At 48.2% G+C, this 22,878-nt stretch overlaps 1 protein-coding gene across 6 annotated transcripts in view; it reads left to right on the top strand.

Annotated features, from left to right (window-relative positions):
* The window catches only part of MAPKBP1 (mitogen-activated protein kinase binding protein 1), a 104,486-nt gene that overhangs the window by 9,120 nt on the left and 72,488 nt on the right, over positions 1–22,878 (top strand). For all 6 annotated transcript variants that reach the window (XM_040600919.1, XM_040600922.1, XM_040600921.1 and 3 more), the window contains exon 3: positions 21,694–21,785. In XM_040600919.1, coding sequence (XP_040456853.1) covers positions 21,694–21,785 — 92 coding nt within the window. The remainder of the gene's footprint in view (positions 1–21,693; positions 21,786–22,878) is intronic.

Below are 22,878 nucleotides of genomic sequence, written 5' to 3' on the forward strand. Positions count from 1 at the left end.
AATTTCCCCCTCATGGATCCAGAGAGACTCCTTTCTCTGGAAGAAAGAAGGTTATTGGAGGTTGCATAGTGGTAGAGAGTCATAACACTAACAAATGGCTTGAGAGCAGGCAGACGGAGGAGTTTCTGAAAGGAGAAGGCAACTTTATGGCAGTGTCAGTGGATTGAGGGATACAGACTTGTAAAGCTCTTTGCTCCTGTTTTTCTTCCAAGTAGGCACTGTGAAAAAGTGTTGCCCATTCAGAAATCCTTCCTTATCGGCAGGCAGGCCCGGCACAGGGCAGTTGTTGTTTGAAGTGCCAGTCCTGAAGTGTTATCTGCGTCTCCTGTGCTCGACAGTGGTAGCCTCTGAGCTCTCCCAAGGGCTTTGAAATCAGTTGCTCACCTCTGAGTAGCACATAAGGGGCTGCTTGCCTTTGAAGTCTTGTTTGTATTAGGGACGCTTTCATTTGAAGGGGGGGAAGCGCCATTGCTCAGGCCAGGACTTTGCACCAAAGGAACTTGAGTTCATTGCACAGTCCCTGATGCAGTCTAGATGCTGGAGTTGGTGAAACATTGAACAGGACTGAGGGTGCAAGGAGTGTGTGCAAGACCTGCCTCCTTTGTTGGTGGCAACCCTCGGTGCTCAGTGTTTCAGCCATGGCTGTACTGTGGGGCTGTGACCTGGACTGTAAGGGGATGGGGATGGTGTTGGAGGTATCCAGAGTGGGCATGAGTGTAGGGGTGTACTTGGCTAAGCACTTGCCTGTGTTTAGAAACAATTTGCAAGCTGAGCTTCCACGACAAGCTGTCTTCGTGGTGACACAGTGTCAAAAGAGTCTATTGAATGATCCTGTCCCTCAAAGAAACAGGCTATACCAGTAAAAGGACTTCTTTTTGCCAATTACATTGCATCAATATTAGCATCTTTTCTGCAAGAGCTTTGTCTGGGCTAAGAGTGATGTTTTTCACACTCCTCACCAACGCTTCTGTGCTGCTGAAATGTGTAATGGTAGAGTGAACCTTGAGACAGAGCTGTGTATTTTTTTTTTAAATGCTATTAATCGTTTTGGGTTCTGTGCTGTGTGCTGCAGACTGTCTCTGAGCCTTTTCCCCCTCAATGTAAACCAGACAGGATAGTTACCCACTTATTGCGAGGTGTCCCAGCATCCAGGGTTTTAGAACAGCTGCATAACTCCTTGCATTTGGCTTACCTCCCAGTTTTGAGCTAGATATAGTGGTCCCGAGCGCAGTTGTTTCAAACCTGCTTTGGGGTGTCATCCTTCTTGAGCAGCTGAGTCCAAAAGCATTGCTGACTGTAAACTGGAATGGATAGATCTGGGATCTGCTTCATTCGTTCAGTCCCTTCTTGTCCCAGCTCACCTGGTTTTCTTGCCTTGAATCACGGCCAGACAGGCTTCAGAAAGGGTTCTGTGTCCCTTGCCCAACCGTGGGGGCTAGCTGGAGGGTGTTTGTCCAGCCTGTGCCCTGAACCCTGCTGTAGGGAGTGGTTGCGGAGGGGAATGGGGACGGGATGACATAAACCGCTTTTAATGAAATGCATTAACAAGTATTTCTGATGAGCATGCAGTGGGCCTCAGTGGAAGTAGTTGTTTCGAAAAGCCTGAGCTGCTTTTGAGGCTGGAATTGGGATTCTCTCGTGCACTGGGAGGATAATCGTCCTGATAATCCACGGCTTGTGTTGCATGTCTCTGCAGGCTTCCCGAGCTAAGCTGTTGAGATGTCTTTGACACGCAATCAGCGGCGTGAATAACTGGCGCTGGGGGAGGAGGGCGGGCAGGGTGCTCTGGGCTAGAGGCAGCTTGCCTCAGCTTCCTCGCCGCCACCTGCTTTGGCTGTGGTGATGGCCATAACGTCTGGAAGAGCGGGTCTCCTGCATCGCCGCTGTGGCGGGGGGCTGACAGAGGCTTGCTTCGCGAAGCTCTTGGCCAGCTTTCTGTAGCGGGGATGCAGATAAGCTTTTTGCTTTCTGAGACCTGTGATCCATACTTTGTGAACGGAGCCATCGGTGGGAGGCAGGGCAGAAGATGCAGTGCCTGGGCTGTCTCTGCCGTGCATGGCAGCTGCTCCGGGCCCTCGAACGGCCAAGGAGGGCCCGAGAGCCAGCACCACCTTCCGCGAAGCCAGCGGGCTGCCTCGGCCTTCTGCCGGGCGGTAGGCTGGGGCGCAGCCGGCGAGCGGCGCAGCACCGGGGCTGCCGTTGCGCGGACCGGCCTGCCTGCGCGCTGCCAGCCTGGCGGTGGCCGGGCGCCTCCCGGCTGCTCCGTGCCCCGCGGCGGGCGGGCTTCGGCCGGGCGGGCTCCCTGCGCCGCGCCGCGGGGGGGCGGGGCCTGCGCCCCCCGCCGCCCTGGACAGGCCGCCAGCCAGTGGGAGGCGGGGGGCGCTCTGGCCCCGCCCCCGGGCGTCTGGGCGCGCCGAGCGCGCGGCGCTGCCTCTGCCAGTGCCCGCGGCGGGGTGGGCTGCGGCTCCGCGCCCCCAGCGCGGCCCGGGCCCTGCGGCGTGCCCAGGAGGCCGGCAGCGCCCTGGCTGGTGTCCCACACGGCGTGGCCAGCGGGGCCGGGGCAGTGCCCGTCCCCCTGCGCTCGGCACGGGTGAGGCCGCCCCTCGAGCCCTGGGCTCAGCTCTGGGCCCCTCACGGCCAGAGGGACACTGAGGGGCTGGAGCGTGTCCAGAGCCGGGCGGGGGCTGGGGGGGCTCAGCCTGGAGAGGAGGGGGCTGGGGGGGCTGCTCGCTCCCTGCAGCTGCCTGACAGGGGCTGTGGACGGGGGGGTCGGTCTCTGCTCCCAGGGAACAAGCGACAGGACAAGGGGACACGGCCTCCAGCTGCCCCAGGGGAGGTTCGGGTTGGATGTATATCGGGTGTTTGGAACAATTTCCCCACTGAGGGGGTGCTCAGGCATGGGACAGGCTGCCCAGGGAAGTGTTCGAATCACCATCCCAGAAGAGTTTTAACAACACGCAGAGGCGGTGCTTAGGGACCCGGTTCAGCGGCGGGCTTGGCACGGCTGCGGTAATGGTTGGACTTGATGATTTTAAAGGGCTTTCCAACCTCAGTGATTCTAATTTAAACAGGTTTTGGAAAAAACCAGACAAACCAAGCTTCTAGTCTAGACAAACCCTATATAATATGCTGAGTGTGCGTTGTCTCCAGGCAGCGCCCGGCCCCTCGGCGGGGCTGCGGTGCCCCAGGCCGCGGGTGGCCAGCCCCTCCGGGCTGCCTGGGCAGCGGCACCGTCCCCTGCGGCAGAGGATGCGGTCGCACGGATGCAGGGGGCAGCTTCCAGCGCTTTGTCTCTGCCAAGGGAACTGAATTGCCCCGTTAGTTCCACTTCAGTTTGTGGAAATCTGTCTCTTTTTTTTAAAGAAAAGTGCTTTACAGGGCACCTGGGGAACTCGGGTCACCACGGGTGAAGTACTGCTCGCTGTGGAGAGCCCTGTGATGTTCCAGCAGGAAGAGGAGAGTGCTTGCTGCGATAAGGCGTTTAGTTTTGCTGTCAGTGCTTTCCAGAAGTTTAAAAACAATTGGGAACAGTCATCACCCATTGCTTAAAGGTTCGTTGGCAAGCAACGGAAACGCTTTCTGCGGGTAGCTTTTTCTGGCACTTAGGGCCTGTGTCACTGGGAGGAGCAGCCCGGCTCCCCTTAGCCAGCAGCCCCGGCTGGGGAGGTGGCGGTGTAAGGAACACTAACTGCAGGCAGAGCGGAGCTGGCGTTCCTGCCCTGGGCTGCGGGGCAGGGAGCCGTGGGCCTGGAGCACATTTGTGTAGCATTTGGGATTACTTGAGTTGGGGAGCTCTCGTGCTGAGGACGTGGCAGAACTGTAAATCATCAGCGATCTGTGTAAGCTGCGGAAGCAGTTAGGGCATAAGGAAGGGCTTAGAAGCAAAATCCATTATAAAATGCCAAAGTGGGTGATTTCCTGTGCTGGGGAGGGGGGTCTTGTCTCTGGGCAGCAGAGGGAACGCTGCCTACCTGTTGTGGCCATCCCTCTGGAAGAGGGATTTACTTCCAGGTCTGCCACCTGGTTTCTGTCCCATGTCCTGCCCTCCCACTCTCCACTGTGATTTAATGTGGATGCTTTTCTCAGATCCTCAGAAAGGAAAGTGCTGTAAACAGCTGCCAAGCAGGATTTTGCATTGTAGAGCATACTTAAATGCTGGGGCCTGGTTGCATGATGTTGTGAGTATGTTTCTATTTTTCTGCTTGAGTGTGTTTAATAGGAAGAACATATTCAATTCTGGTGGAGCGTATGTTACTTTTCTTAGTGTGCCTGCTAATACAGTAACGTACAGCCCACCCTTTTCCCCTGCCTATAAGGTCCCACTCTGGTATTGTGTTACAGCTGTTACGTACACAAAGTCTTGCACAAGGCTTCGTGTAACATTTTTACAGTCATGATGACCTTGAAGGGTTTGAAAGAAAACAATGCAAACACTGGTGACATTCCTGTGGATACAAGCATGTGCTTAATTTTGTGTGAGGTAGTATGAGTGTGAGTAGTTCCATTTCACCCAGTGGGCGTAAAGATAAGTGCCTCTGTGGCTGATTGCAAGATCAGACTCTATGTATGATTAATTTCATACACATAACTGTATGTGTGTGCATCCCTGATATCTATATCATGCAGGTGTCTTCATCATGTTGTTTTGACCAGCTGCACTTTGTCCATTAATCCATATTCCCTGGCCATGTGGGTTACCAGTCCTGAGAAGCCCAGAACAGAGACTGTTTCTCTTTCCCTGCTTCCCATCCACCAAATAAACAATTAACCAGAAAAATTCCATTCTTCTTTTGTACCCCCATCATCTATCCCAAAATATGTACTTGGTTTCCCCTTTTCTCCCCAGTTAGAGGCTCCTTGGCAGAGCCTCATCTGATCCAAGCAAGATGCTGACCTGACATGTTCAGGAAGGGCAGTTTTATCCCTGAAGTTACAAACAGGTTTACGCAAGGATAAAGCTAGGTTATTTAACCTCCAGGACAAGAGACGCCTGTCTCTGCGGAGGCCTGAGATGGTGGTCATTAACTTTTCCACATCACATAACCAAAGATGCTGGTGCCTTTATAGATAGTTCTGAAGTGTTGATTATGCTTTGCTCCTCTTTAAAGTCCAGTCCCATTGGATTCAGACATAAGAAAAGGCAAGATATATATGTATTTTTTCTTAGAACATGTTAATATTTAGCTGTTCCAAAGAAAAATGTGATGCAAGGTTGTTTTAATGTAGTCTGGGAAGACTGGTGGAGCTGTCTTTGCAGCCCATGAGAGGGACAGTCTGGTGAAAGGCATGGTAATTATCAGCTGGTGGTTGTCTACATGTGGTAGCAGAAGCATCCTCCTTTAGGAGAGGGAATATTTCAGACACCTGTCTCCCTGTGGGCTGCTGCCTGGGGTCTGGCTCGCCTGGGGTCATGTTAAAACCTAAGTCTAGCAGTGGGATCAGTGTCCTGTGGGTTTAGAGCAGGTGCCTCTCTCCTCTATGTGCCACTGAAGTCCCTGCAGCCAGTACCAAGGGAAGTACATTTTGGATGTCGATCCGTGGCTCCTGCACCTTGCCCTTCTTGTTTCTTTTCAGTATGTGAGCTTATGGGTATTGGACTAAAGTCAGACTCGTTAAAACATGGTGGCACTACTGATGTTTTCAGTACAAGCAGGGTTTGCAAATAGAACTATGCAAATCTGACTCTTCTGTTTGTCCAGCCTTTATGTTTATAAGATTATTTTAAAATGCAAGTGGATACTGGCAGATGCTTTATGTATTGCATGTCAGCCCTTATGCTGGCCCACACCCTGGTCACCTCTATGTGGTCTCTTAGCAGTCAGGCACTATATCTTGATGTGACAAGAGCTGGCTGTTAATTTAAAGCTTTAATCTGTTGGGGCTATAGTGGGAAGTCTGTCAGTGCTGTGCAGGTGGCAAGTGGCTTGCTTAGCTTCTGGGTGGATGACTCTTTCTTTTTTTTTTTCCTAACGCGGCTTGTATTTCTGCAGTGGTAGAGCCTGTTCTGGTCACAGTGGAGCAGCAGTTAACAGCATTTATGGGACATTCTTTCCAATTGCTGTGGTCTAAACATATGTACACCAGCATTGAGTTACTTCTGCCTGGAAATAAGCCACAGAGCTATATATAAAATATGTTTGAACTGTTGCACTAATGTTGTTGGTATAAATAGGAGGAAGGGGTAGCACCAGGGCTTCCCTTCCTTAGAGCTGATTCAAGAAGACTTCCCAGTGCTCCACTTTCAGTGGAAAAGGCTGGGGAAGGTGGCTGAAAGCAACAGCAAAACTCCATATGCTTCAGGGAGGAGCATAAAGTGCAATGTGCTTGGGTCTGGAGCACTGGCTTCCTGCTTGATTGTTGCTCAGCTCATTTCTTTTCAATGGAACATCTGTCAGAGATCCCACAGGGTTCAGTTTGTAGCAACCTGGTCCCCCAAAGCCATGGAGTTCTGTCTGTGACAGTGTCTTGGGTTTTTGTGACTCCGAAACTGTTGCTGAGTTTTCTTGAACTCTTTCTGGCAGGCATTTTGGTGCTCAAGCTATTAGACAAGTAGTCCAGGTACTTCTAGTTGCCTTGGTCCTCGTGTTGTGACATCTTATAGGGAGCAGTATTTTGAAGTGACATCATTGTGTGGCTTCAAAGGTGCATTGGGATGCTGCTGTCATCTTTTGAACCATGTGAAGTGTCTATAGGACTTCTCCCAGGCAGTGCTTGGAAGCGAAACAACTGCAATTTCTGAGTACCTTTCTGGTTCTTTGTGTAAGATTGTTCAGTGCAAGTCTTTGCTCGGTCAGCTTGGCTGCTGTAGCAGATTGTGCCAAGTCCTGCAGGCCTTTCTGTCACTAATAGATTTTTTTTTTTTTTTCCCCAAAGAAATGTAGGAAGTGACCTCTACAGAAATAACAGAAAGTGCTGATAAGTGTTAGTCTTTGCTTGTGGCTGATGTTAATTCCATCTTTAAACTCTTAAGTGCTTGTTTGTCTTTGGCTAATTTGTAAACAGGTCCTTCCACAATCTTGTCTCCTGAGTGCTTCATTGCAGGTATCAACATGTGATGTTCTAAGGACGTAAGAGAGGCAAGGTCTGCAGATAGAAGTCTTTTCTTAAACAGACCGACACGATTAGAAGAGTGTCAAGATTGGGGACAGGTGGGAAGATTTTCAGGGTTCAGTGCTCCATGAACAATTCTCTACAGTCATTTCTTTCTGCATTTTTTTTTTTTTCACTCCAGATCATCAATTGCATTCTTACAACTCAGGCAATGAGCTCCATTTCATCTGACACCTCTTCCCTGGTCGGCGATGGGAATTGCAGCCTGACTTCACACAGGGGCCAGTGCCTGTGCGGGGGTGACAGTAAAGCTTGTGTCCAGTGGTTGCCTACTACCTAGCTGCCAGTGCACCACAGCAAGGAGTGGACACAAACTGTGTAGAAGCTTTACAGCTGTCTTTTTGGTGGAGGGCATAAAATGCAATTTGAACAGGGTTAGCATAGTGGCTCAGTACAGGTGAGAGTCAACAGCGATGTTCTGACTCGTAAGCGTTGCTTTGCTGTGCAGTCTCACTGCTTGCCTTTCAGGTGTTTGTCTGCCTCTTACATCCTTTGTTTAAACTGTAGAAATGTACTTAGGACTAGCAGTTCAGGTATTTCTGAACTACGTGTGTCACTCAAAGTTATTTCTTACCAAGACAGATTCTGCTAAATGCTTCAGAGTATGTGAATGCATCTAAAATGAATGACCAGAAAGTCATGCGCTGGGAGCATTGACTCTTTGCTGAAGACTGGAGTTCTATACTCTCTTTTTTTATGTTCTATATTTTACAGCAGCAGTTTTTGCTAACAACTAACCATGTAAGAACAGACGTACTTTGTGAAGTGCTGAAGGAACAGGAGCTGGTTCTGTGCCTGGACCTAGGGCTTTCTGGATTTCTAAACAAGGGCAGTAAAGACATGGTGGTTGTGGTTTGCTTTTTGGAAGTGTGGCAGGAGCTAGTTGGTAACAAAAACAAAGGGGGTTTTAAGCCTGTGGATAAAAATTGCTTCCTCTGAGGGCGGGTTTACTTCCTCAGTTCTCACATTTGGTAATTCTACCAGTTACCCCTGCTGCTGAGCCTAAACGTAAGCTAGAGGAGACTGCCTTTCCAGTGTTACCTCCCCCTGTCTCAGGATTTTAAGTCACTTAGATGGCTGCCTGCTCCCTTTTTCTTTTTTTTTTTTTTTTTTTGTCGCCTTTAATGAGCTGCTCAAATAAGTCAGCTTCTCTTGGAGTATTGTACCTCTTGTTTACAGACTTTGTTTCCTTCAGGAAAAGGAACTGAAAAGGTGCTTGGGGAAAAAAAACACAGAAAGGAGTGATTTAAGGGCAAAGTGTGTGAAGGAAAGTGGGCTGAATGAGTGATTTAATGAGTTTGTTTAGGATTGCTTTGTAGTTATCTTTATAACCACTTGTCTCTGTGTGGTTTATTGTCTGGTGGTAGTTTCCTCTGTGTGTGTGTAAGGGAGAGAGGATCCATCGTGTTTCTTGCTGCTGGCTCACAGCGGGAGTTATTCAGGTCTTCGGAGTGCTGGGTCTAGGCCATAAAACTTGCAGGAAATGTTAAGTATTTGGAAAAGACTAAACCGAGTCCTGTCTCGGGTAGCTGTGACTGTGAGTGGTGATTGCCTTTCCTGTAGTACCAGCGTGCCTCTTTGAAGCAGAAGGATGGCCCGGTGGTGTGTGCCTCAGTGAGCATGTGTGGGTTTGCTGGCGCTGGCCGTGCCAGTGGCCAAGCAGCAAGTGCAGTGATGGGGACACTGTGTTACTGGTGAAAGACTTTCCAGCTGTGCTGGAACAGGAGGTGGTGGCAGGGTTGTTGAGGCGGCAATGGAAATCAGTGCTTGTGCTGTTCTCTTTAAGTTTTGTTTTCTCGATCTTTGGCCTGCATTCCTATTTATCACTTCTCCTGGAGGACATGGTCTCCTTTCTGGCTGACAGGAGAAATCTCTTGGGTGCTCAATATGCACGTTGACTGACAGATGCGAAGAGCTTCTTAATTCTGGGATGCCTGGAGTGCAGATGATGATAAAGGCTCTTCTGTAAGAAGCTTATTCCTCAGGGCAGAGGGCAGGGAGGAGTAAAGGAAGGGATTGCCAGGAGCTAGGCAGTGAGCGGCAGCTGGGGGTGGGTGGGAAGCTTGGGTGGCTCCTTCTATATATCCTGATTGGGTTGGGAAAAAAATAAATAAAGAACTCTCATGTTTTCCTTTGATTCATTTTTAAGCATTCTTTAAAAATACTGTCCCTAGCCTTGAGCAGGAGCGAGATACCGCAATGGTGCAGCATGGTCGGTGCAGTAGATAGCTGCCGGAATTTGGGAGGGAGGTGAGGTTATTCCCAGCTCTGCTGCTAATTTGTTGCATGACCATGACCAAGACGTTTTGCCTCAGTGCTTCTGGGCTTTTTTGCCACCTAGTCCTCTTACATCTCTTTATAGACTGCAAGCTGTGTGAGAGGACATGTTGCTGCCTGCTGTAAGCACAAGAGGCCTTCATGTTTGTTGGGGCTTCTTGCAAGGACCATGAAACAAATACTACATAGTCCAGTCAGCGTTTAGGGAAAGACTGAATGCTAATCTCTTTACCACCTGCCCCCTCTGTAGGGGATGTTGTCTGTGTGGTAAGTGGCGTGTACTCGCTCTGTCCCTCCTGTTGTATTTATTCCAATCTTAGCAAAATTGCTGGTAAGTGTTTTTTTAAAATATATTTTAAATCAGTTTACAACAAAACTATTTTCTAATGTCCTGAGGATGTGAGTGTGTACTTTTCCCCACAGCATCACTGCAGTCTTAGGGAGACGCGCATGTGGGAGGACAAGGTCTCCAGTCCTGGCATGGTTCAGGTGTTACAGGCAGGAGCCTTTGGGCACCAGGAGGGATGAGCTCTCCAACCTCCGGTGGAGGGGATGGATGCCTGCTCTTGGGGAGGAATCTGGGCATAAAAAGGCGACGGTTTTGCATACAGAGAGTCTCTTTAAATCTTTCTTAGGGACTTAAGTATAGGATTTACAGCTGTCCCCTTCTCCAGAAGACCAGTGTGGTTGCCTTCGTGGCAGTGCAAGCTGGGTAGGTAGGGATGAAATCTAGAGATTTGAAATTGGCAGTTGATGACTTTTAGGACAGAACTGCTGTGCAGATCAGCAGTGAAGGATAAAAATAGATTGATTTGTAGTGGGACTTTATGCATGAATAAAGAAATAACAGATGAATTATGAGTGTCACCTCAGGCAGTCTGATGAAAAGGCGCTTCTGCCTCCTGCATAGCTCTAGCTTGTGTGATTCTACTCTTGGGCTCAGGGTCAACCACCAGGTTTCCCCTCCAAGCCTTGTCAAACAGCACAGTGATCTGTTTATACCAAAAAAAAAAAAAAAGGCCCAGTGAGGAGAAATGAAGGGGAAGAGGTTTGTAACATGGTGCTTTTCTTGAAGTGTTGAGATGTGGCTTGCTTTCTGTGGCTGTCCTCAGCAAGGTTCACTGCGAGCAAGGCTTTCTGTGCCCTCTTTCAGCCTGTCTTCCCCGTGCCCAAGTTTAGTTTGAACCCAGGCGTTGTTTATAGGGTTCAGCAGGAGGTGATTTAGGATGCAGCTCCTCACCATGGCGCTATCGGTATTAAAAACGCCGTGTTATGGCCCATGTGTTTGAATTCTCTGGAGTCAGGAGTTATGTGGAGCTGCCACGGTTTCCTTGGAGTGGATGCCTATCTCTGACACGAAGCTGTGGACTTTTAACTGTCAGCTGTTTGTATTTAGGAGCTGGCCCAGCTTTGGCCGGGGCTGTGGGGACCGACTTTGGCAGAGCTGCACAGGCAGCAGCCTTGCCAGTCCGTGCCCACATCCCTTTTTGGCTCTTTTCCTTATTCTTGTCTCTTCCTTCTTATGAGTGCTAAAGCCTGAGTGAAAGAGGGCGAAGAGCCTTTTCTATCTGGGAAGTGATGATTAATGATGATAAACGGTGACCCTTATGCTGAGAGAACCGTTTGTGCCTGCTTGATTTCAAACCCTTATATGAGTAACTGAATGCTGCCCCAGGGAGCTGTATTGACTTTTTTTTTTTTTTTTCCCCTCCTATTATTATTTCTTCTCACTGAAGGACTTTCTTTGCCTATACTCAGGCTCTGCGTATGGATTTGGAGGAGACCAATATGCAACGCTGCCAGAAAGTTAGAAGTTGTTTCCTTTGATCTCTGTTAGGACAGAGTAGGAGGATGTTGCAACTCTTTGCTTGTACCTAATCCTTTTACAGATTACTCTGTGCAGGGGAAGGTGAATTGGTTGATTTTCCATTATGAAGAAAAAAATCACTGGACAAATTGCCTATGTGGGAGGGCAAACCCACCCCCTACGTAAAGTCTGGTATCTTGCCTGCTCTCTTTCCTTATGAAAAAGTAATGCATGTTTGCAAATTGGAAAAATCTGTTCCTTGTGAAGAAGTGGTCCTGCACAATTCCAGGTCCTGAGAGCTTAAGGAATGGCTTCTTTGAAGCCTGCCCACACAGGATGCAACTCTCTGTTGTGTCCCATAGGGCTTGCCTGCCCGTGGAGCTGGTCTGATTGATTCCATGTGCAGATGCTTAGTTTGGAATCAATCAGGATTGACTCTTCATGTGCCAGCAAACACGTGGCCTATTTGATGTCACTTTCTTTTTTAAAGTGTACACAAACTTATATTGACAAAAAGAATTCCCCACACCAAAGTCAGAACAACATCATTGCAACGCTGACAGAAGTGGACAATTTACACACCCTCCACCCTTTGTCCCTTCACCACACTTGTATCTCTGAAGCTCAGGTATTCTGAAGATTTTGTGAAATTTTTATGAAATCTGAGTCATTGCCACTTTTCCGGTGAGAATGACGGCTGAATGGGAGGAGGAGAAGTCGCTGCTTGTGATGTCTTTAGCCAGGGTTGATAAGGTTACATGTGCCTCTCCTCATCCCTGCAGTATTTTAGAAGAAATTGGACCTTGGTGTGGGGGTGGCGAAGAGAAAAATGGGGGATTGCGCTGGTGTTAAGTGAAGAAACAGAAGGTAATTATGTAATGATGGCTAGGTCGTGCTGCAGAAGCTGGTAGGAAATTAACCATCTATGTGTCTTTTGCGGGCCGCATACACACTTGCAGATGTGTGCTGCTGACAGTTCCGAGTTCCTAGCAGAGGTGCTTTCAGCAGCCTCCCACTCGCATCCCTGGGGCTGTGCGGTGGTATTTATGGCCTCCCTGGGACTGCCTTACTCCAGGCATGAAGAAGGCAGCAGAGTGCAGATTCAGCACGTACCCCCTGACAGCTGGGGCTGACTGGTCAGGAATGCAGTCCTGACAGCTGGAATCGGACTGAGAGCAGCCAGCACGGTGGGGAGAGCAGGCAAGAGAGGCTGTGTGGAGAGATGGACAAACGCACGCGTGCTGTGTGCAGGCGCATGTGGAGAGACGGCTTGTAGGGACCCTGGGTTGCTCACATTCCCCCTTTCTTCCGCCTCCCTCCCTGTTTTGTTCCCAGTTCTCTCAACTGCCTGGATCATTTTTAAGAAATGCATGCACGCCCCTGTGCAACCGTTGTAGTGACACCTGGCAGAGCCATTAGAGCTGAGGCTCAGCATTTCCATTGAAGCACCCCCCGTCCCACCTCTGCTTTTATGCAGGTTTACAAATGTAATGTAATACTGCCCATAACTCAGCAATTCAAAACCTTTGGGCGAGTCGGTTTCTAGCCTTACCGCTCTTGTGCCAAGGTGCATCATTCATAATTTGTGTTGTGGGAGATTGTTCCATGATGTTCTTGAAGTGGTTATCATGAAATCAAGCTGCCTAGAATTGGCAGCTGCTTGTTGCACGTGACAACGTTCTGGTCAGGTGTGTGTGGGTTTTGTTTTTTTTTTTGTTTTGGTTGTTTTTGTTTTTGTTTTTTAATTTAAATTGGCTAAATTGTGAGGGCTTGTTCAGCAATCAGACATAGCTCTGAATCCTTTCACCCCATGAGTGCTGCTTCACATTGAGCTTTGGCTGGAAACACCTTGAAATGTTGCAACAGCTCTGTTTGGTAGATTGCATGAAACCACTTTGATGGTCCTGGAGTGGTTCCTGTGGTCAGTTAGGCAATTGGTATGAGTCTGCAACAGTGGCAGCCAGCAAGGCTTGTAAGACTTACTGTGAGAGATGTTCTGAACTGGTCGTGTGTTGGAGCTTGGCTTACTACTGTTGTTTCTGCAGGTGGAATATTTTCAGTCCCCAGGCTTGTCAAGACGGTACTCTGCTAGCACTGGGTGCTGAAGTCTGGGGACAGACTGGGGACATCACTGGGGACAGAAGGCTGAGGCTGGAAAGGAGGGAGAGGATAGAAAAGCTTGTTTAAAAAAAAAAAAAAGGCATGTTCTGTGTGCACATATGAAAACAGGGGGAGGCACTGGGTAGCTGTGGGACAGAAACCAACTGTGCAGCTAGTGGTTTTGGTTTTTGTGCTTTAAGTCTGACATGCCCCGCAGTTAATTCTTTCCACCCGTCTTCAGCCCTCCCCCTGCCAGACCAACAACAAAACCCCCAACTCCTGAAAAAACAAACAGGCAGAGGAACCTGGGCCGAAGCCAGATCATTGCATGTCAAGCTCAAGTGCGAAATGAATATCTCACAACTGTGTTACAAAGTCCTGAAATGAAGGCTTTGCAGTGGAAATGCTGACAGCCCCTTAAGTAGAATAGTATACCGTAATTAGTGTTCTGTGTTTAATGTGCCAAACAAAGCACAGTAGGGCTAAATGTAAAACTTCAAGCCTTTGTTTTTCTGCAGCGGTAACAGGAGATCAGACAGCGTGTTCAGATGGCGGATTAGAGCCTACGACATGTGCGTTGGTCCCTGGGGTTTAAACGTGCTTTTTTGTGGTGGGGCTTAGGGGTGGCAGGAGCCAGCTGTGAGGGTTGGTGCCCCACATCAAATGTCACTTCTGTAAGAAGTAGACAGCGATTTCTTAAATGCTGACACTGACAACGTACAGCTATGGTGCATTTTCATGTGTTGGGTGCCGGAGCGTATTGATGCGACACTGCTGTGTTGCAGTACAGAAAACACGCTGGAGTATGTGCAGCGGCGCTGAAAACCGGGAGCAGAATATAGGGAGATGGATGTGAAAACCACAGTGCTTTGTGAAACTGGCCTGACATTGGAGCTCCATGTGTCAGTGTGTTGGACCAAACAGTACTGGGGTCTCAAGCTAAGCCATAAAAGCATTTTATTTTTAAGGCAAAAGAACAGATGATTATGTATCCACTCCTCAGACAAGGATAGGGATGTGCTAGGGAAGGCTTTCCAAAGTAACCCTCCTGGGTTATGTATCTCTGGGATTTCTGCGTCCACTGCTTTCTCAGGAGTACGTGCCTTTGCAATATACATTATTAATATACCCACATTCAGGCAGGAGAGGGATGAGGGCAGGCAGATTGTGCAGTGGGTGATAGATGAACTCTGATGGATGTTGTCTTTTCATGCTGACTTGATGCCACTACTTAATTAAATGGATTCAAACGTTAACTGTGTTATGCACAGGCCCATGGGGAGGCTTTTAAAATATAACTTGTCTGCATGTGGACATTTATTGAAGTAGCCATTCTGGAGTGGAGTGGAACTATTGTGCTGCAAGCAAGCCCTCTGAGGATGCTGCTGTTCATGAATAGGTGCTCACAAAGGCATGGAGAAGAAGGGGGAAGTTGAAATCAAACTGTTGCTTCCAGAATAGGATTTCCCTTTCCATAGGGCAGCAGAGGAGAGAATGGGGGAGAAGTTTCCAAGTGCAAAGCAGCAGTTCTTAGCCGTGACTTTGTTGAGCAGGTGACCTCTTTGCTGCTGTCTGTAAATGATCCTAGATATCAAAAAGGCAGATTGAGTGTAAGGTATTTATGGGGAAAAAATAATGGAGAACAAAACAGAAGACTATATTATTCTGCTCTGTAAGCACTTGCTGTGACTACACCTTGAAAGCTGTGTGTCGTTTTGGTGTTTCCTCTTTATCTCAGGAAGGATATAGTGGACCTGGAAGGTCATCGCAGAAGAACACCAGAGCTGATCAAAGATGTGAATTGGCTTTCAGGAGAGCCGTGAACTAAGAGAAGACTCTTGTACTTGGAACCCAAATGACTTGGGTTGATAGCATAGCTCCCCACAAAATCATGAGCCACCTAAAGGTGATAGGTAGGTGGGGATTAACTATCCACGCTCTCTTCCTGTACAAGAACTAGGGCATATTAAATGAAACTAATAGAAGTGAGGTTTAAAACAAGCAATGAAAAGTTGTTCTTCTTGCAACATGTACCAGACTGGTGGAGTTCCTTGCCAAAAGATGTGAACATGTTGTGGTTTAACTCCAGCCAGCAACTAAGTACCATGCAGCCACTTGCTCCCCCGCAGTGGGATGGAGAAGAGAATCAGAAAAAAGGTAAAACCCAGGGTTTGAGATAAGAACAGGGTTTTTTTATAGTTGAAATAAAATATGATATTAATAAAAGTAATAGTAATTGAAAGGGAGACAAGAGAGAGAGAAATAAAGCCCAAGAAAGGCAAGTGATGCACAGTACAATTGCTCACCACCCACTGACCAATGCCCAACTCCTTGAGCAGCGATTGGCCCTCCCAGCCAATTCCCTGTGGTTTATATACTGGGCATGATGTTCTGTGCTATGGAATATCCCTTTGGACAGTTGGGGTCAGCTGTCCTGGCTGTATTCCCTCCCGGCTTCTTGTGCACCTCCTCAGTGGCAGAGCCTGGGGAATAGAAAAGCCCTTGACTTGGGGTAAGCATGACTTAGCAACAACTGAAACATCAGTGTGCTATCAATGTCACTCTTCGCCAAAACCAGGACAAGAAGGCTAAGCTTTTATAGACATAGTGAGTAAGTTCACCATAGAGAATTCTACTGAAATAGGTTAAAAACTGAGAATATCTATTTTTGTTATTGGGAGATTGACAGGAGGTGAGAGAATCAGATTTGCTTTCCCTGCTCTTTAACAGTATCATACACAAGTGTATGGATAAAGTTTTTGCTGACACTTCTTCACTTATGGTCACAAATGGGAACAGGAACTGGGGCTGGATATTGGTGTCTGATCCAAGCTGGCCAATCTCATGAAGTCTGGAACAGACACATCTGCTTGCTGGACATGGTTTTCCCAGGCTGTAGCCTCTTGCCTCATGCTGTAGGTACTGGGACACATGGGCCGCCCTGTACAGCAACACCAGTTTTCTCCCCTTGGTGGTCTTTCTGAGCACTAGAGTGATGCATGTAATCTCTCAAATGCTTTGCTGCTTTCTTTCTATGCTTAAATAAATTGTCTTTGTAGAGAATGACAAGTTTTTGGGCTCAGAAGAGAATGTGGATAGTATTAGAAGGCAGGAGGTGAGATGATAGAGTCAGAAAACTCTTCGGTTTCTGTAGCATTTTTTCTTTGGGGAAGAGGGGCTGAAATACTACCAAACTCCTGCTTAGTCTTTTGCTGGCCTGGGGTGGATGATGGGGTGAGTAGCAGCATCATTCAGCTTACAGCTGAAACTTTGAGGGATGCCTGATGGTAAAAATGCCTTTCTTCTGAAATTTTCCTTTTCTCTCTTTCAAGCTGAAGCCAGACTGCAGAAGCCTGCTGGTGGGCCAGCAGGGACACAGGAGCTCGTACCCAGCAGCAGCGGCTCAGTAGTAAAGCAGTGTGGCTGTAGGGAGGGTTCCTGTGAGCCCAGGTCAGGCAGGACTGCCACTGTGACTATGTTGTCCCCTTTGGCACCTATTTTGGTGGAAATTACTACTGTGCTGGGTGAGCTTACTGCTGCTTTCTCACAGCATGCTGCTTGGATGTGCAGGCCAGTGTTTGCCTTCTGCATCTGCTGCGTGGCTTTGCAGTGTAGGTGGTCCCGAAGGGATGCGAAGGTTGGAAGAAGGAGAGTTGCTTGCAGGGGGATGAAGTTGGGTTGATCCTTCAGGCATTTCTGTGTTACCCTTCTGGCCCGTGGAAACAATTGCCTGTGGTGGCAACTTCCTCAAAATAGCAGAAGCAGCTCATGCAAGTATGAAACTTGCTCTCTGGGAATGGGGAGCAGCTTATCATGCATCTTGTTTTGTGAAAAGACAAACGAGGCTGGCAGGGACTGTTGAGGCCAGCCCTTCCAAGAGGATTGTCTGCGCCTCAGCAGTAAGGCAGTGGCATGGTTTTGTCAGGCAGGCGTGGGCTGCAGGGGACCGTGCCTGAGGGGGGCAAGGGCTGCTCTCACACCTGCTCCTTGACCGGCAGGTGGGACTGGGCTGCAGCAGGGCCCCCTCCCTGGGGAGGCTGGCTGCCCTGAATACCTGTCGGTACCTTCAGTCCTGCAGTTCAGGGCTCTGCTGGTCTGGTCCTGCCAGCTGTGGGAGCTCTCTTGGGATCTGGTGTGGAAGGAGCAGGGTAAGTGAACTGCTTAGGCACTAAAATGTCTTTACGTGTTTGTGCAGCTCCGAGCAGCCAAATTTAGATGTAAGCCTGTAAAATGGTTGAATATCACATTGTGCAAGATGGGTGATAGCTGCACAGCTGATTCTGGTTTTGGTGCCTAAGAGTGTGTGCTGAGCCTCCAAATTTGGAAAAAAATTGACCTTAAATGAATGGAGACGGGGTGATTACAGGTAGCATAGCAGCAATGCAAAGCGAACTGCAGAAACACGTTGCGTGTGGATGGATTTGATAATGCTTGCAAATTGCTTAGGGAACCTTGACTGATAGTGCCAAACGCTATTAATAGAAACCTTGAGATGCAGTAACAAATGCGGATAGCCAGCCTCCTCTCTGTGCCTCTAATTTAGGCGCACAAAATGACAGGTTTAATCTTGCAGTTGTTTCCAGGCTTGAATGTGGGTGGTGAGGTGGCCCACGGGTTGCCTGGGAAGGACGTGTCCGGTGACGGTGGGAAGCAAATTGGGCTGAGGTGGAAGCTGTTGGAAACACAGTGTCTCAGTTCTGCAGGGGAACTCTCCAGCCCCTGTGGGTAGCTCAGATCAAACTTGGAAAGGTGTGTCGGGGAGTTTATTTCCAACTGGGCTGTGCTGAAGCATCACCTGGGAGACTGGTATGGTCAGCAGTGGTTGTGGCTGCGTAGGACTGGGAGCCCGTGCTGGCCACGCTGAGGAAGCGGGTTCCTACCTTGTACGTCATAACTTCCAAAGTGGGATAATGGCAGTCCTGTGTCGACAAATTTGCCCCTTGCTGGCAAATGTTAATTCCCGATTAGGAAGCTAAAGTTGGTGTACTTCTGCCCTAATTAACTATATTAATAATTTCTTTCTTTTAGCAGGCGAGCTGAGAGGAGTCCTGTTTGTACTGCATTGTTACCTGTTGTTTATTCTCTCTGAAACATTTTCCGTTCTTCTGTCTGGTTTTGTGACAAGTGACTGACTATCTCTTGCCCTTACGTTACTAGTCTGGAGGTTGTTCACGGGGATAAAGCTGTGTTGTGGGCAGGGTGGTGGGAGTGGAGCTCACAAGTGTCGTAAAACCAAATTTGAATGTGCCTTACTCCTTTTCAAAGCCAGTTGTTTTTAATATTCAGGAGTTATCATGCGGAGGTGTTCTAAGAGCATCCGTTGGATAGGCTCAAGGTGACCTTTCAGATTCTTTACATTAGGAAGGTTTTAAAGCTAAGACTGGGGAGTAAAAGAGGGATATTCCTTTTCAGGAAGCTAGTAATGAATCTCTGGACACAGGTATCTGTTCCTGTGGCAGTAGGCCTGTCGGTACCAGTGGTACGGCCTTGATAGTCGTTGTCTTTCTAATGTTCCATTAGAAACTGTTTCTAATTGAACGGGTAATATGTTGGAGGCCAGCAAATGCTCACTGGCAGTGGAATAATTGGACCCAAAGACCAAGATACTTCTTTTGTGTCAAGCTGCATGCTGGCCATGGGAGAAAGGTAGGCTTACTGCCTGCTAGTATTGCCACAGATGGTCCCTTGGCAGAGCAGCACGAGGCCCCCACAGACCCTGGAGAGGGGACGCTGGAGCACACGTGACTTTGTGCAGTCGGTGGGGTGGGAGTGCCAGGGGAAACCAGTTACTGCTCTTCAGTTTGTCTTAAAGACTCAGAAGGGGCAGGTTTTTCTACACCACCAAGTACAAGGTGGGTTTTGGAGGTGCAGCTGGGTTGATCTAGTTGCCAGTGAAAGGGGACAGTTTTTCTTTTCCCTGGCTTTGAGGTCCCCATGGCTTCCCCAGGCTGGCAAACAGAAAACAAAAACTACAACATGGTTTTCTCCTGGCTTGGCCTGCTGGGTAGGCACTTGCTATGCCAGTGCTGGCACGAGGGAAATGGCAGGGGAACTGGGCTGAGTGGGATGAGGGAGGAAGGACCCGTCCCCTGCAGAGCAGGCAGCTGTAAGATGAGCCCGGCTGTGGCACAAGACTGCGCTCCGAGAGGCTGATGTACATCCTTGCCGAGCAAAAATATACCTGTGGGTGAAAGCAGGTCGCTGCATTGCTGTTGAATAGCTGCATAGCCAAGGTCAAGTAGTACCTCTTAGGATAGCTGCAATTACAGCCAGCCTGAGCTAAAGCCCGTGCTGAGCAGCGTAAGCACAGCGTTGCTAAATCGATGTTTGCTGACAGCACCAAGAAATTGGTGCCTTATCTAGGCTGGAGCACTTGAATGGCACATGTCTCTTCCACCTCCTCCTCCACTGTCAAGAATGCAGTTTCTGTAGGAATGCAAACCTCTCTTGGTTTGGTGAGTTGGGAACTGCTGATACGATCTGGAATCTCAGCAGTAGAAGCATTGAGTTCTTTTTTTGCATTTGTTGAGGCTGCTTTAAAAATAAATGTGTTTTGAAGTATTGTGAGTGAGACTGGAGGAGCAGATACCCTAGCCTCCCTCATTCCTTCCCATCTCTGCGCTCCCCCTGCCCCCCCCCCCCCTTTTTGTTCCAGCATTAAGTTGGAACAAAAGCATTTCCTTTCTTTACCAGTGGATTTGTAAATGTATTTTTAATTGTATGTTTTTATACTTAACAAAAATCTGGTTCAGTTTTGTAAAAGCTATTTTTTCAGAGATACTAATTTTGCAAGGGAAGGGGACAATTTGGTGTTCTTGCATACTGTCTCAAAGTATCTGGGGTATGTTATTACTAAAAGGGAAAAAAAGACCAAGTTGTTCCAGAGACTGGGGCATGAAATCTTCTACTTGCCATGCCACTGGTTTGAAGGCAGGCCACGTTTGAACTAGCTGAAGCACGGATGGCTCACTTCGAATGGTGGCACCTCAGCCCTGCTTTACCTGCTGCAGCAAGGTGGTTCTCCGCGTGGGGTTACTTCTGTCACTTCTTTAGTAACCTGGGCCCTGAGCTCAGTGAGACCTTGTTTCTTCACCCTGCAGCTGAACTCCTCAGGTCTGGTAAGCTGTGAGGTGAGGGTGGCCTGAGAAACCTGCCCTGCCCCTGCCTTTTGTGCACTGTGTTGGTATAAATACAAGATGCTAGTCTTCAGGGCAGCTATTAAAGATAGCAGTAATTATTACAATAGTAACTTCTTATGCCGCGTCCGTGCCCTTAAGGCCTTAACCAAATGTAACTTAGATGATGATAATTAAAAACAGAAAACTGTGACCCAGTAAAATCCTTGAGTTTGGCACGGACAGCAGTGCTGAGGCGGAGTGTATGCGTCAAATACATAATATATAAAATCAGGCTGTGCAAATGTAAAGGAAAGAGAATAATCTTCTGTTGGTCAAAACAACCTCAGGGCTGAGAACTGGTCTGTGCTCAGAGACTGAGTCCTTTCATGCCACAAACCACAATTTTTGTGTGGTGTAATCCCACTGCAACCTTTTGCTTTGGGGTAATTGCTAAATTCTGATGTTTTCTCTGCCAGGGAGTGCTCCCCAAAATACTACATTGTGTCTGTCTGGTGCCCTCCTTTCCCCTTTTGTTTTTGCTTTTCCTGGCTTCTTGCCACAGAGGCCTGGCTATGAATCTTTGTATCTTCCAAGTAGCTCTTCTCAGTTGCATTTCTTTTCTTTTCCTAAAAATAGTTGACATCTTTGCTCAGGGGGAAAGCAGGCATTTTGCATTACTGTCTCTTGCACGGGTCATTGGCATGTGGGCTTGTGAAACCAGTCATGTAAGCTGCTGTCTCTTGAGATTCCTGGGGAGGGATGCCCTGGGCCACTGGACATGGTTTCCAGATCGAGCACTGTGGGAAAACTGACTGTTCAGTTCCTAGGAATACACGGGGCTGGGACCAGGCTGAACCATCTCTGGCTGGATGGAGGAGATGAGGAGAACAGGTCAACTTGGAAATGATTTTCAGGAAAGAGCTCTGGAGCAGGTGGTTTGCTGCTCTTGCTGGGAGAATGGGAATTGGCGGGCAGTGAATGTGAGTCCCAGTTTCGCACCAGTCCTGTCTGCTGCTTGCAGTCCTCTCTGCAGTATGCTCTGGCGTAGACAAAGTAATCAGTGAATTGACAACTCCTGTGTACCCCAGCAGTATTCTACTGTGCCTGTGTTGAAAACTGAGTAGAGTTGCTTCTACACCTGGGTGCCTGTCAGTGAATTTCTAGGAGCTGTGATTCTTCTCATCACCAGTGCGAACCAGACCATCAGCATCTGTGTACGGGTCCATGTGAACTGCACTTGTATTTCATGATTCTTCTTGTTTTCTTTTTCGTGTTCATTAGGTGACTTTGGAGAAGGTGTTGGGGATAACTGTGTCAGGAGGCAGAGGACTAGCCTGTGACCCCAGAACCGGCCTCGTTGCTTATCCGGCAGGGTGAGTTGCTAACCACATTCTTCAAAGCTAAGATAAACCAGGACTGATGCATCAACATAAATATATTCAGGGTGTTTCCACTGTGGCTTTCTGTAGGGAGGCTATTTACTGTTCTTCAGTCTTTTAACACCAGAGAATGATGAGACTCAGAATTGCTGGTGTAATTGGCAAGGGAGAGGGATTGCATTTTACCTGTCAAGTTTTAATGGGATCCCTTTTAATAAAACCCCTCTCTTTCCTCTTGCTCTAAGCTGGGAATTAAATACATTGTGGACTTTTTAAGTATGCTTTATAATGTGGTGAACTTAGACATAACTGGAAGCAATTCTCAAGCCAGTGAGTACCTAATGAAGCAGGTGATGCTTTCAATGAATTGACAAAAGCCTTTTTGTATATGCCCTGCAATTTATGAATCTCCACATTCCTCATCCAAGTGCAGAGAAAGATTTCAGGCTGACAGCCCCTTGTATGTTGGTTCTCTGGAGTGCAACACATTGTCAACCAGTCTGAAGTCCAAATAGAGATACCCACAAGTATTTGATGGACATCCATATTTGATGGACAGTGAAAGTGCTACCTTCTGGAGATAGCTGAGGGCTGGAGAGTGGCTTTGTGCATTGCATATTTAGCAAAATCGTAGACATCTGGGGCCAGATCCTGATCTTGCTGAAGGCACAGCTCACCCAAAGGGCATGTGTCCCTGGAGGAGCAGAGCATGTCAGAGTTGCTGGTCTGTGGGATGGGACTTGTCTGGAAGAAGGTAGCCCCTGAAAAATTTTAAAGGAACTGTGAGAGGTGCAGGTAGAAGTCTCATAAGGGATGGCATTTTGAAAAAGCTGGGGAGGAAGGAAACACATTTTATCCTGCCAGTGGAAGTGTGGCTGTTGAGATGGGGTATATGACATATATCATATGACTTGGATGAAAGGATATGATACTGTAGTGGGAATAGATTGGGAGGACAGAAGAGCGACTCTTCAGGAAAAGCCTGCAGTGCTTAATGCAGCACTGCGTGGGGATACTCCAGCTGGCTGGGTTGCAGAAGTCTGTACGAGCATGGCTCTTCCTCTGAGCTTGGTTGTTCTGCTGGTCA

This window comes from Falco naumanni, chromosome 7 (assembly GCF_017639655.2).
Source record: "Falco naumanni isolate bFalNau1 chromosome 7, bFalNau1.pat, whole genome shotgun sequence".
Classification (NCBI taxonomy): domain Eukaryota; kingdom Metazoa; phylum Chordata; class Aves; order Falconiformes; family Falconidae; genus Falco; species Falco naumanni.